This window comes from Bufo bufo, chromosome 8, assembly GCF_905171765.1.
Source record: "Bufo bufo chromosome 8, aBufBuf1.1, whole genome shotgun sequence".
In the NCBI taxonomy this organism is placed as follows: Eukaryota; Metazoa; Chordata; class Amphibia; order Anura; family Bufonidae; genus Bufo; species Bufo bufo.
In genome coordinates, this window is record NC_053396.1 from 21,394,803 (window position 1) to 21,408,638 (window position 13,836).

The window sequence follows — 13,836 nt, forward strand, 5'->3', positions numbered from 1 at the left end:
TCCTATGAAGAACATGCAATTAAAGGGGTTGTCAAAGTTTAGAAAAAAAATGGCAGCTTTCTTCCAAAAACAGCACCACAAGTGCCATTCAATAACATGGAAGGCAATAAGGCTGAGATGCAGTGGCGTAACTACCGGGGAAGCAGGGGAAGCGGCTGCTTCGGGGCCCGGGCTGACAAGGGGCCCGGCACTTGGCACTCAGTGAGATGCAATACCACATACAACCTGGGGACAGGTGTGGCGCTGTTTTCAGAAGAAACCAGCCACGTATTTGCTGATCATGTATCACACAGTTGTGACAAAATACAAACTTGCCTCTGCTATATCTGTAGCGGCGTAAAAGGCTACCTGCATACGTTGCGGAGGATGCGGCGGGAAAAACGCGACGTAACACAGCACCAGCAAAACGGATCTCACAAATCTCACGTACACTTTGCTTTTTGGTTCCGTGCGGATTTTTAAATCCCTAGCGTGTCAATTCTTTGTATGATTTTTCTTGTGTGGATTTCACCCTTTTCAAAGGCAAAACTGCCTCAAATCTGCACCAAAAACTGCAAGCAATTTAGATTTTGGTGCGGAAACACAGAAATCTGCGTAAACCCCCCCCCCCCCCCACAGATTTTCGGTTCTGAAACCTGCACCTGTGTGCAGATCGCCTCATCATGGCTGACCAGTAGTGAAGCCCCGAGCTGTTAAAGGACAAAGTCAGCACTGCTACATCTCTATGGTATTGATTTCCTGTTGCTTACAGTATATTCCGCAGCGCTGTATACAGATTATAATCACTGGCAGGAGCTTTTTAGGGTTATAAATAGAGAAACCTGACAGAGCTGCTAACCCCAGCCCTCGCTTACTGGCAGATCTAAATGACTGCGGGTAACAAGCTGGCTGCAGCTCTGCGGGGTGAAAGGAGTCAAAAATAGATCGGCTTTTTACCCGCCAGAATGGCTATTATGTTAGTCAGGGAACGAAAATCAATGCTGACGACTCCCTCGAAACGTTCCCTATATATAGCATCCTGGACACGGGGGGGAAAGTGTGCATGTCGGGCTCTGTTCACATGACGCTTAGAGCCTACGCTTGAGCAGGATCTTCTGATGTACACTGCTGCGCCACTGTATAGGCGTCCAGTAGGATACGCTGCACACATGCCCCTATTGTAAAGCTAAAACGGCCTGTGTTGTGTGAATGGGGCCCTATGGGTCTGCTTGACTTAGGGTCCCATTCACACATCCGTGTGTGTTTTGCGGGTCCACAGATCCGCAAAACACTGACACCCCGGCAATTTGCGTTCCGCATTTTGCGGACCGCACATCGCCGGCACTAAATTGCGGACAAGAATAGGACATGTTCTATTTTTCTCGAAATGAATGGGTCTGCAATTCCGTTCCGCAAAATGCGGAACAGAATTGCGGATGTGTGAATGGACCCTTATACGTCAAACATAGCCTTACCTGTATGCTTACGTGTGCTGGACGTACGGGGGTTCCCTCTCTTGCTTTCTCATTTTTGGAAAGACTCCAGAATTACATATGTGCCCCTGACGATTTTACCTTGGCTGACCCCACTGAATATTGCCCAGAATCCCTTCCAAGATGGCAGTCCTCATTAATAAGACGCATACTGCTCTCTCCCACAGTGGCAGACCTCCAGCAAATCCTTATCCGCTCGCACAACATGTCAAGCATTCTCGTTCCAGGACCGCCCTCCGCACGGAGCCAAGGAAGCGCAGCTCGGCACATCCTGCTCTAGCGAGCACAAAAGGAAAGACCCCCTTCTCCCCGGCAAACCCACATCCGCACAAGATGGCACAAGGGACCACATGGCGACGCTTGGGTGTTCTCTCGCAGATTTCATGGCGACTTACTCTAGCACATCCCGGTTAAACTGTTTCTGGCGGTTTCCGAGGAACTCTCCGATCATCTGTCGACTCAGGCCTTTCCTCTCCAGGATGAAATGCGCTACCCCCACCGGGGTATCGGATAGGAAGCCCCTCTCAATCAAGTACTGGATCCCTTTTTCTGGCTTTCTGCGGTAAAAAGAAAATAGATTTATTACAATTCATATAATTAAACATTTTATAAAAGCAACAGACATAGCACCAAGGCTTCTTGCACATTTCCGTTCCGTTCAAAGATCGAACATGTCCTATTATTGTCCGCATTACGGACAAGGATAGGACTGTTCTATTAGGGGCCAGCTGTTCCGTTCCGCAAAATACGGAATCTACATGGATATCATCCGTATTTTTTGCGGATCCATTTTTTGTGGACCGCAAAATACATATGGTCGTGTGCAAGAGGCATAAATGAAAGCCCTCCTATATAACAAAAAATGTACCTTCTCCTTCCTAACTTTTTGATATTTTTTGAGAAGGCACCGGCCATTGTATAGCAGCTGTGCTTGGTATCGCAGCTCAGCCCTATTCACTTCAATGGGGTTGAGCTGCTCTTAGGTCAGGTGACGTCACTGGCGTAGGAGAAGCCGTGAGAAGGCCGCGGCGCTACTGCGAGAGCCTGTGCGGGTGTCGGACCCCACCGATCAGAAACGGATGACCTATCCAAAAGGATAGGTCATCAGTTCTAAAATCTTGGAAACCCCTTTTTAAAGCAGAGGTCCAGATACCAATGATAGGGCATCCATATTTGATCAGACACACTGGCGATCACTGTATGGTACGCTATACCAGAACTACATAGCGCTGTCCATTGTGTAGTGGACAGAGCTTGTAACTGCAGCGCTGCTCCTACTGAACTGAATGGGAGAAGTGCTGCAGTTACCAGCTCTATCCGTTACCCAGTGGACAGAGCTGTGTTCACCTGGCGCCGATAAGCTGTGGGGTGGCGGACCACCGTCCATCTGATATTGATGGCCATCAATATCAAAACCCTGGACAACACCTTAGAAAAGTAATCCTTTTGAAAGATAATGAGCATAAGTTAGATCCCCCACCCATCAACTGTAATCTGCAGGGGACAGCAAGTGTTCAATTTCCCAACAGTGCCTCCACAGGAGGAATGAAGTATTACACTCAGTGTGCATTCCTAAAATCTTAATGAGTTAGGGGTCCACGGCAGTGGAGGTCGAGGTCCGTCTTCCCACATATTTGAACATCCAGGGCGGAGAATGATTTACAACAAATACATTCACGCAAAATAATTTCGAACACATAAAACTCCTCAAAATAGTCTTTTTATAGGACAGCTTTTTCAGGGCTGACACGGGATGCGCCCTCTTCCCCATGAATCAGCACCATACGATCCTCTAAGGGATCCCACAATGACTACAATCCCATTGACATCAGCATTGTGGATTTACTGTCCCAATAAAAGGTGTTTTTTTGTCTCCTGTAATACTTCTATAGCGTGACCCAAAAACGGGCGGGTTTATGGGTATTTATTCTAGATCACTGGCACGTCAACCGGATGCGGTGTGGATTTTGTGATTAAATCAAGTCTGTCGAAAAATTCCATGATTAAATTTGACAACATAGCGATAACTTAAAGGGCCAATTAAGATATTTAAAAATGGGTCAAAATGCTATAAAAAAAAAAAAAAAAGTCATACCCACCTCACCGATCCCCTGCCGCTCCGGCTTTGATGCTTCCTCAGTACTCGCTGGTCTCTACTTCCTGACACACAGGTGACCCACTACAGCTAGGGATTGGCTGAGCGGCTATTTCCTGGGCATCAAGAAGAACCAGCGGTGACCCGAAAATCTCCAAATGGGAGTGGGGGGGAATTGGGGGAGACGAGTATGAGTTTTTTTTTTTTTTTTTTTAATTTAATAGCATTCTGATCCTTTAAAAAAATATAATTTAGCAAAAGGACAATCCCTTAGGCCACATCCAAAAAGTTGTATTGTACCCTAAATCAATGGAACACTGCAGGCAAAATGAAACCCTTTACACTTAGGGCATGAGGATGTGACGCATGGCTTTTACCGGTGGTGGGGGTCTTTGAACTCCTGTGTCATGATCCACCCTCTCAATCCCTGCACAAGGCATAACACAGGGTATCCATTTTCCTGGTGTGTTCCTGTAATGTTACATATCTCTGTAGAATACATGTATACATGGCCACAGACGCTGCAGGGAAATTTCCCGGTGGGCTGATGCCCAGGGGCCCGCTCAAGCCCTAATGATCTGATGCTCTCAGTAGTAATAATGCTAGCAGTATCAGGTACTCATGCCCCTGGCCGGTGGCACAGGTGCTCTCCTTCCTCACAATGGTGATACAGTTGAAGACTGAAGCAGGGGCAGCGGTATTTTGTGCTCCATGACGGTATTTGGTTCTGCTGGGACGGTATTTGGTTCTGCTGGGACGGTATTTGGTTCTGCTGGGACGGTATTTTGTGCTGCACTGTGGTATTCAGTTCTGCTAGGGCGGTATTTAGTGCTGCTCTATGGTATTTGGTTCTGCAGGGGTGGTACTTTGTGCTGCACTATGGTACTGCTAGCCCCGCCTACATCTGTTGCCCCTGCCTACTTGAGTCGCCCTGTCTTTTGTCAATTTGGACCCGCCCACAACATGGTGCCACTTTTAGTTGTTTTTTTTCCAGGGCCACTTTAAGATCCTAGCTCGCCCCTGCATGTATATGTGTTTTGCTGCAACCCACTCCCCTCCATACTGAGTTTCTTTAAGGTAGGTTAGTTAGTAGGTCACTCAGCAACCACATGTCTTTGTCTGGGTGACCACCTCTCCTAGTTATACACTGGCATGTTGTCAGGATCTGATTACACATCCCGGATTTGTCACGATCAAATGCATGTGAATGGAGTTTCTGCAACCCCGTTCAAATCAGAACCCATACCACGGAAATAAGAAGCACGCTAAGTCCATGGACAATGGAGCTAATCATCCGTGGCGGTTCAAATTGCAGAGTGCCAGGTTCAGATTTCTGTCGACGCATCCTCCAATATATATGTGGCAGACAAAATCCAACAGGTGCGAACATTCCCTTAAAGGGGTTTTCCCTCAAAGGAACTACTAATGACCTATCTTGATCTGCAAGTTTGGTCTGGCATGTCGATCGTCGATTGATCGGCCATATCCTAGCCAATCCTAATCTTATGTCTATGGTCAGTGTTAGTCTTTCTTAGTGGGGGGGAGCAAAAATCCTGTAACCCCTTGTGCTATCTGCTCAGGGTACAAGAAATCCATTATGTCAACACATTATGCGCAACCGTCGCGTCCTGAGCCTCCTCATTTCCGTCAGTTTCTTTCTGCCACATGCTTACACCAGAACACAAGAGGACTTCGCTTCCCCCTAAGAAAGCAAATTAAAGACGAGAAATGCTAGTTTTAGGCCAAAATTCACGTGGTCTCCACTGCGCTACTCTCCAGCCGATACAGAACTATAACACCTAGCATGCCCTGCCAGCACCAGGCTTTTAAATCATGCTGGGAGGTGTAGTTTCAAAACAGCCAGGGTTTTGGACACGATGGGTCTAAACCTTAGGGACCGTAGGGAGAATTGTGGACTAGAATATTGATATTTGTGAGAACTATTCCAGGAGTTGTGTGACCCAACAGAAAAATAAAGGCTGCTTTGTTTCAGAAACAGCGCCCCTCTTGTGCGTGGGCTGTATCTGGTATCACAGCTCGGAGGCACAATATCAGGCATAGACCTTTCACAAGAGGGGTGCTGTTTCCGAATTATTCTGACACCATGCCTCCAAGGCTATATGTTCAGATATGCAATGGAGACTCCGTCACAGAATCTGCCATATTGGATGAAATCAGGGCTGCATGCCAAAAAAAAAAAGCACGCCATGACTGTACCCCCGGTGGACCTTATTCTAAGTCAGTGGGGTCTGTTGGTGTCCATGGTGTGACCGATCCAGATCTTCGTTATATTTTCAGTTTATGATGGCAACTGGGATGTAGATGAATACTTAGATAAAAAAAAATTCTTGTGGCATCAGCACATGATATAATAGTAGAGGAAGGGATTCTTTCCAGTAACAGTGCTTAAAGGGGTATACCCATCTGAGACAATGTCCTAGCGATATGTCCCCATTGTCTGAGATCAGAAAACCCCTTTAAAGATCCCCCATGTAATAACAATTCTGGAGCATCTATTCCTATGACTAGGTTGTGCCGTTTCTCTATTATTCCTGCTAGAAGTTATGAATTAATTGCCAGCAGTCTGCAATGAAGGTCCAGCTGGGTGTTATCAATTGGGGGCATGTCCCTGAACAGTCTGACACTATAAAATCAGGGCTGCCAGATTGTGCATGGGCACTCCCTCTAACTGGTAACACCCGGCTGGACCTTCATGACAAACAAGTCTGAAATGGAAGGACTCGAGGCATGTACAAGATCACGTACGGTCCTAGTTTTACTATATGAAGGATGAGCAAGTTGTCAGTAATCTTTTCAAAGACTTATAAATGTCAGTAAGTAAATCTGACAATTAGTAGAATATCCGAAATATGAGTCTGTCCCATAAAAGAAGCAGATGGATGTGATCACACATCGGCCACACGCACAGAGCCCGCAGTCCGGTGCTTCACACACGGTACGTAATCCGCCCGTTCACACCATCCGGTAGGGGATTTATTACTTCTGTCACCAGTGAAGCTTATGATGGTCACCGTGACCCAATACCTGGTGGTCCCAGTAATGTGCAGGAGGACAGCATCGTTATACTGGGGGCAAATATTACGTTCTTCAAGCCTTTAAAACAACACAAAGCAGCACAAGTACTAAACATCTAATAATGCGAATAATAGACATGTACAGAGGTGATCTGACATATCGGGTCTTTATACTGAGCACATTACATTGTATATCCACCTAACTGACAACGCTGCATTGTATATCCACCTAACTGACAACGCTGCATTGTATATCCACCTATCTGACAACCCTGCATTGTATATCCACCTTTCCCACAACCCTGCATTGTATACCCCCCAATCCCACAACCCTGCATTGTACATCCACCCATCCCACAACCCCACATTGTATACCCACCTATCCCACAACCCTGCATTGTATACCCCCCAATCCCACAACCCTGCATTGTATATCCACCTAACCGACAACCCTGCATTGTACATCCACCCATCCGACAACCCCACATTGTATACCCCCCAATCCCACAACCCTGTATTGTATACCCACCTATCCCACAACCCTGCCTTGTATACCCACCAATCCCACAACCCCACATTGTATACCCACCTATCCCACAACCCTGCATTGTATACCCACCTATCCCACAACCCTGCATTGTATACCCACCTATCCCACAACCCTGCCTTGTATACCCACCAATCCCACAACCCCACATTGTATACCCCCCAATCCCACAACCCTGCCTTGTATACCCACCTATCCCACAACCCTGCATTGTATACCCACCAATGCCACAACCCTGCCTTGTATACCCACCTATCCCATAACTCTGTACTGCATACCCACTAATCCTACAACCCCGCATTGTATACCCACCAATCCCACAACCCTGCATTGTATACCCCCCAATCCCACAACCCTGCATTGTATATCCACCTAACCGACAACCCTGCATTGTACATCCACCCATCCGACAACCCCACATTGTATACCCCCCAATCCCACAACCCTGTATTGTATACCCACCTATCCCACAACCCTGCCTTGTATACCCACCAATCCCACAACCCCACATTGTATACCCACCTATCCCACAACCCTGCATTGTATACCCACCTATCCCACAACCCTGCCTTGTATACCCACCAATCCCACAACCCCACATTGTATACCCCCCAATCCCACAACCCTGCCTTGTATACCCACCTATCCCACAACCCTGCATTGTATACCCACCAATGCCACAACCCTGCCTTGTATACCCACCTATCCCATAACTCTGTACTGCATACCCACTAATCCTACAACCCCGCATTGTATACCCACCAATCCTACAACCCTGTCTTGTATGCCCACCTATCCCACAGCCCTGCATTGTATATCACAGCCCTGCATTGTATACCACAGCCCTGCATTGTATACCACAGCCCTGCATTGTATACCACAACCCTGCATTGTATACCACAACCCTGCATTGTATACCACAACCCTGCATTGTATACCACAACCCTGCATTGTATACCACAACCCTGCATTGTATACCACAACCCTGCATTGTATACCACAACCCTGCATTGTATACCACCCATGTCTGTATGTGTCACACCAGGGAGCCGAACCCCGTAGCCCGTCATGCAGAGCACTGGGTATCCAGACATGAGGGCTCACATAAGAATCACATGGTCACTTTAGCATTTTAACAGCTCAAAAATCTTGATATTCTCCGATGTCTGGCACTTTGCATGTGGTCAGTGAACCCATAATGCCTTGTACACAAACTGCTTCAGGCCTGTGGTGTAAACAAGGTATAGAAGTAACGCTTAAAGGGGAACTCCATTTTTGCACAATCTCACTTACCCGATTCTACAGTTTGACTCTATTAAAAATCAGTAAAATCTGTAATTTGTTGATACCAGGGGCGGATTGGGAACTCAAAGTGGCCCTGGAAAAAAGCATAAAAGTGATCTCATGTTGTAGGTGGGGTCAAAATGGTAGGAGGCAGGGTGAAGCCAAGTGTGCGGGGTCAGCAAACCATTAGGCGTGGTTCACACAAAATACCTCCCGACGCCTGAAAAGCCAAAGGAGGGATAATAGCCGGAGTGTGCCACGCCAAATTTATTTCCACTAAGCCATGCCTCCGCTCAGTGATTTGTCTATGCCCAATGCCACCCATTGTCACATAGTAGTTAGGCCCCCTTTCTGTTCCCACCCAGTAGTTATGCCCTCCATATAGTACTGCTGCCTCCACACAATAATGTTGGCCCCCTATTAGAGTTGCACCGGGTATTGAATTATCGATACCCAATCTCTACTTTTGTACCGGTATCGATTCGATACTGGGATTTGCTATTTACTGATACTAGGCCGCTCTACTGCACAGCCTAGTATCAGAGAACATGGCCCGCGCTGCTCTCAGCGCACACCATGTTCCCTCAGCAGCACAGGGGAGAAGGAAGCAGTCTCTCTCTCTCCCTCCCCACTGTGCCACTGCCACCAATGAGAAGAGAGAGGGGTGGAGGAGGGGAGGGGCTGTGGCTACTGTGCCACCAATGATGATAACTAAACCATTAATACAAAAACAGGAGGCGGGTGTCGGCGGCAGAAACACATAGCCAGCACCCGGCCTCTATGAAAGGGTGCTGCGATAATTGGTGGCAGTGGCCACAGGGTCCCCTCCCCTCCTCTTCCTTCATTGGTGGGGCAGTGGCAGTGAAGTCGCGGGGCTCCGATCGGTTACCATGGCAGCCAGGATGCTACTGAAGCCCTGGCTGCCATGGTAATCTCCCTGCTGCTGTGTGCACTATGCACAGGACAGCAGGGAGAGTGTGAGATCCTATTCACCCTAATAGAGCTCTATCAGGGTGAATAGGACAAGGGATTAAAAGATCCCAGGTTCTAGCCCCTAAGGGGGAAGGGGGGGAAATAGTTATTAAATAAAAAGTAAAAAAAAAAAAAAAAAAAAAAAAACACATAAAATATATAAACAATAACTTAATAAACATATTACATATCGCCACGTCTGAAAAGTCCAAACTACTAAAATATTAAAAAATATCTCTATTTTATCTATGTGGTAAACGCCGTAACAGAAAAAATAAAAATAAAAACTGTGCGATTCGCCATTTTTTTGTTACCTTGTCGGCTTGTCCTCCCAAAAAAATAGGATAGGACTGTTCGATTATGGGCCGGACGTTCTTCCATAAAATGCGGAATGCACGCAGCTTTTTTTGGTGTTTTATTTTTTTCGCGTGGTAACGAATTATATTGAGTATTGCAAAACTTTTTTGTGGTATCGAAAGCGGATCAAAATTTTGGTATCGTGACAACCCTACCCCCGTAAGTGTCAGAGGACCCGACAGCAGATGGTACTGTAGGAGAAGGACTGGCAGAACGATACTGACATCACAGCAAGGCCACTGGCGACATTTACATCACATGTGACCGATATCAGCAGCTCCTCTTATAACCTCCAGAGACATTACATCATATGTGGGGGGATGAGGGGCTGGGAAAATTGGGAAAATTTTGAAATGCCACTGCAGAGGGAAAGGGGGGGGGGGGGGGGGGGGGGTCACTGAGATACATAACTTCTATGAAGCCACTTATCTACCCTGTCCAGACTAAAAGAGAAATTCAAAATGATTAAAAAAAGAAGACAAAAAAACCAAAACTAATAATTGTAATACTTCACAAAAACTGAATTCTAAGTAGAGGCAGGTTTCGATTAAATCTGCGCGGTGTCAGAAAACGATGAGGTGGCGTGTGACAATCTGGCGGATCAGGTTTCCGGGTGCATCACAACACACAACAGTAAAAAGCACAACGACCGCAGTAAACGTCACTTCTACTGTGCTCTTCACTGGGCTCCCAACGACGCTGTATATGGGATGTTTTTTGGCTTCGCCCACAGTATGGAGGAAGAATAGGAGGAGACAATGTCCTGTAAGTGGAGGAGCGCAGAGGACTTGGCTTAAGAATCACAAGCGGAAGCACAAAAAATAAAGTTTGCACCGGATTCCAGATAAGGTCAAGGGTCTGGCTTAAGATACTCGTTCCTACCAGCAGATGGCAACACATAACCGTTCCTTGGAGGAGCATTGCCTATGCAAGGAGCAGATATCCCTTTCAATCTGAAATGAAGAGGTCTACGCTGAGCTACAGGCATCTACGAAATGCCTTGCGTTGTGGTCGGCACAAATTGGTGCTTCTCGATTGAAGCTTGGACTTCATCTCATCTTAGATGAAGCATCTTGTAGACCCCTGCTCAAAGTCTAGGTGGGAAGCCGTGTATCATACATGTTAGGCTGCAACATAAGCATGTTACCACGTCACTCCTGGAGTAATATCGTGCATTTCTACATATTTGCCAAGCTAAAGTGACCTCATGGAGTTGACCCAAGGTTTCTCCAGCAAAGGAAGTTGGCGAATTATGAGCATTTTCACCTAGACATGTTAATCTCAGCACATGTAAGTAGTTCCAAGTCCAACGTGTTGAAAATAAACCCTCGTGCCAGGTCTTCTACCAACCATGAAGGACACGAGGGCACGCTACGTTCTAAGCCACAGTACATGCAAATTCCTGGGTACGACCGCAGTGTGGATGTGACTAAGGCCTTACCCTGACATACAAGTGGCTCTTCTGGTTGAAGAGGGCCTCGGGTTGGGCCCCCCATAAATTCCCAATGTCAACCTACGCGAAGCTCCTCATTTCCCCAGGGACAATAGCATCAACACGAGGGTGGTCCATAATAGACTGAAACACTGCCAGCAAGTGCAGACCACCTCCTGTCCCAAGATGGGTGCAGTGTGGTGAACCAGCACCAAGAGGAGACCCCTACTGTGACATGGCTTGAAGTGATGCGGTAACATTCATCACCCCCACACACACACAACCTATGAGGTCCAATGTACATCACAAGGTGTCTACGAAAGATTATAAAGAATAGGAATAATTAGAAAACCCTTCTATTCTCCATGAAACAACAATTCTGGAGCATATTTTCTTAGAATACTGCACAGTGTTGTTCCTCTGTTACTCCTCGTGGAAATTTCTGAATATTTTGATAACAGGGTGTTGTGTTCCTACCGAGTCTGGCTCCGTGCTGAGAGCACCAGACACATCCTTTGGGAAGGAGGATGTTAATAACCAGTTGTCAATTTATTCAGAAATTTCTAGGAGTATTAACAGGGGAACGACACAAGGCAGAGTTATGTGAAACAATGCTCCAGAACGGTTAGGTTATGAAGAATACAAGCATTTACTAAAACAGACACGTCCGGGGAGATGAAAGGTCCTCTTTAATGGGGTATTCCGGTTGTTTAAAGGGTATCCTCTATCCACAGTATGGGGGATAACTATTAGATCAGTGGGGGATTGGTTCTCGATCACAAGAACAGGTACCCCATAACCCTTTGGAGCCTCCTGAAATTGACGCAGCGGGCGGTCGGGCATGCGAACTGCCGCTCCATTCTATGGGAGTTCTGGAAATAGCGTAGCGCTGTACTCCCGCGTAGCTCAGTGGAGTGGCAGTGTGCATGCTCGACCTATCACCGAGTTCATTTCGGGGGGTAGTGGGTACCTGTTCTTGTGATCGGTGGGGCTCCCAGTGGTAGGACCCCCACCGACCTAAAAGTACTTTCATACTTGCGGCAGAGAATTCCGTCGCCGAAACTGCCTGCCGGATCCGTCCAAATGTACGCAAACTGATGGCATTTGTCAGGATCCTGATCTGTATGACAAATGCATTGAAATGCTGGATCCGTCTCTCTGGTGTCATCCGGAAAAACGGATCCGGCATTTATTTTTTTCACATTTTTTACGGTCTGAGCATGCGCAGACAGCAAAAACGGATCAGTTTTGCGGGGCCGAATCTGGCATTAATGCATGTCAATGGGTAAAAATGCCGGATCCGGCATTCCAGCAAGTGTTCAGGAATTTTGGACGGAGATAAAACTGTTGCATGCTGCGGTATTATCTCCGTCCTGAAAAGGCAAAAAGACTGAACTGAAGACATCCTGAACGGATTGCTCTCCATTCAGAATGCATGGGGGTAAAACTGATCAGTTCTTTTCCGGTATTGAGCCCCTAGGACGGAACTCAGAGCCAGAAAAGAATAACGCTAGTGTGAAAGTACCCTAATTGTTATCCTTTATCCTGTTGATGGGGTATAATTTGTTGCAACCGGAATGCCCCTTTAAGTCCCGTCGAGCACTTACTTGTTGAACAGGTTGAGGCCGATGCGGTACTGTCTCCTCTGGACCACATCATTGTTGAAAGCGGGCGAGTCCCAGCTGTGCCTGGTCTCCCTCTGGTACGTCTGCTTACACAGCGTGTTGGGGGGCTCCCGCAGACTATCATGGGAAGAGGAGCCTGAGCTGCAGTTGATGGTTTCGTTGGAGTTGGTGGTACTATTTAGACTTTCGTTATCCCCATCAGAGTTTTCACCAAGTTCCTGTTTGCCGTGATGAAGATGCCGTACCCCTCCCATGCCACCTCCGACTCCCACCTGTGTACCATTATTCCCACCTCCAGAGTCCGAAGAGGGAGGCGGAGGATCTGGGTGGTAATGGCGATGCGGATGTGGGGAGCGGGCGGGTCCTTTGTGAGGCGCTTGTTTAAGAGTCCCGTGTGGGCTGCAGTTCTCTTGTTCATACACAACCTGCCTATTCAGAGACCCTCGGTCTGACCTGTCACTCAGATCTACAGAACTATCACTAGGGGGCTCAATAGTGAGCAAAGGAAGGTGAGCCCCCCTCATTCGAAAGTCTCGGCACTCCATGCAGGGCGTGCTCCGCCTGCTGCCGTTTTCCCGACTGTCTTCCCGGGAGGAGGAAGTGGCCCAGTATTCTTGCCGGGAACTAGTTCCTTGTGGAGTGTCCTGATCGGAGCTTGGAGGTCTATCCAGAGAAAGGGGCGACACCGGCACGCCCTCGTCCATGTAGAGGGTGACATCGCTGAATGAAGTAGCAGTGCTGTCTCCGTGTTGCTCTTTGCTTTCGCCTTTTTCCAGACTCCCCTTTTCATCGGCGCAGTGCATAGATCGGCAGCTTAGAGCGTCGTCTATCGACTCCGCCAGAGACTTTACCTGATGAGAAGAAGAAACGGAAAGTTATCCCAAGCAACTGACAGAGGACTACAGACAAGTTCTTCAATCTGGGGAAAAATCTGGGGAAATCAGAACATAAAGGGGACGACCCACGAACAGCATTCATCGCCTGTCCACAGGATAGAGGATAAATGTATGCGCGCTG

At 47.4% G+C, this 13,836-nt stretch overlaps 1 protein-coding gene across 5 annotated transcripts in view; it reads right to left on the minus strand.

Moving 5' to 3' along the window:
- Positions 1-13,836, minus strand: part of IQSEC2 (IQ motif and Sec7 domain ArfGEF 2) — a 190,458-nt gene that overhangs the window by 17,329 nt on the left and 159,293 nt on the right. For all 5 annotated transcript variants that reach the window (XM_040406122.1, XM_040406124.1, XM_040406125.1 and 2 more), the window contains 2 exons: positions 12,802-13,670; positions 1,868-2,029 (listed from right to left, as the gene is read on the minus strand). In XM_040406122.1, the coding sequence (XP_040262056.1) occupies positions 1,868-2,029; positions 12,802-13,670 (1,031 nt within the window). The remainder of the gene's footprint in view (positions 1-1,867; positions 2,030-12,801; positions 13,671-13,836) is intronic.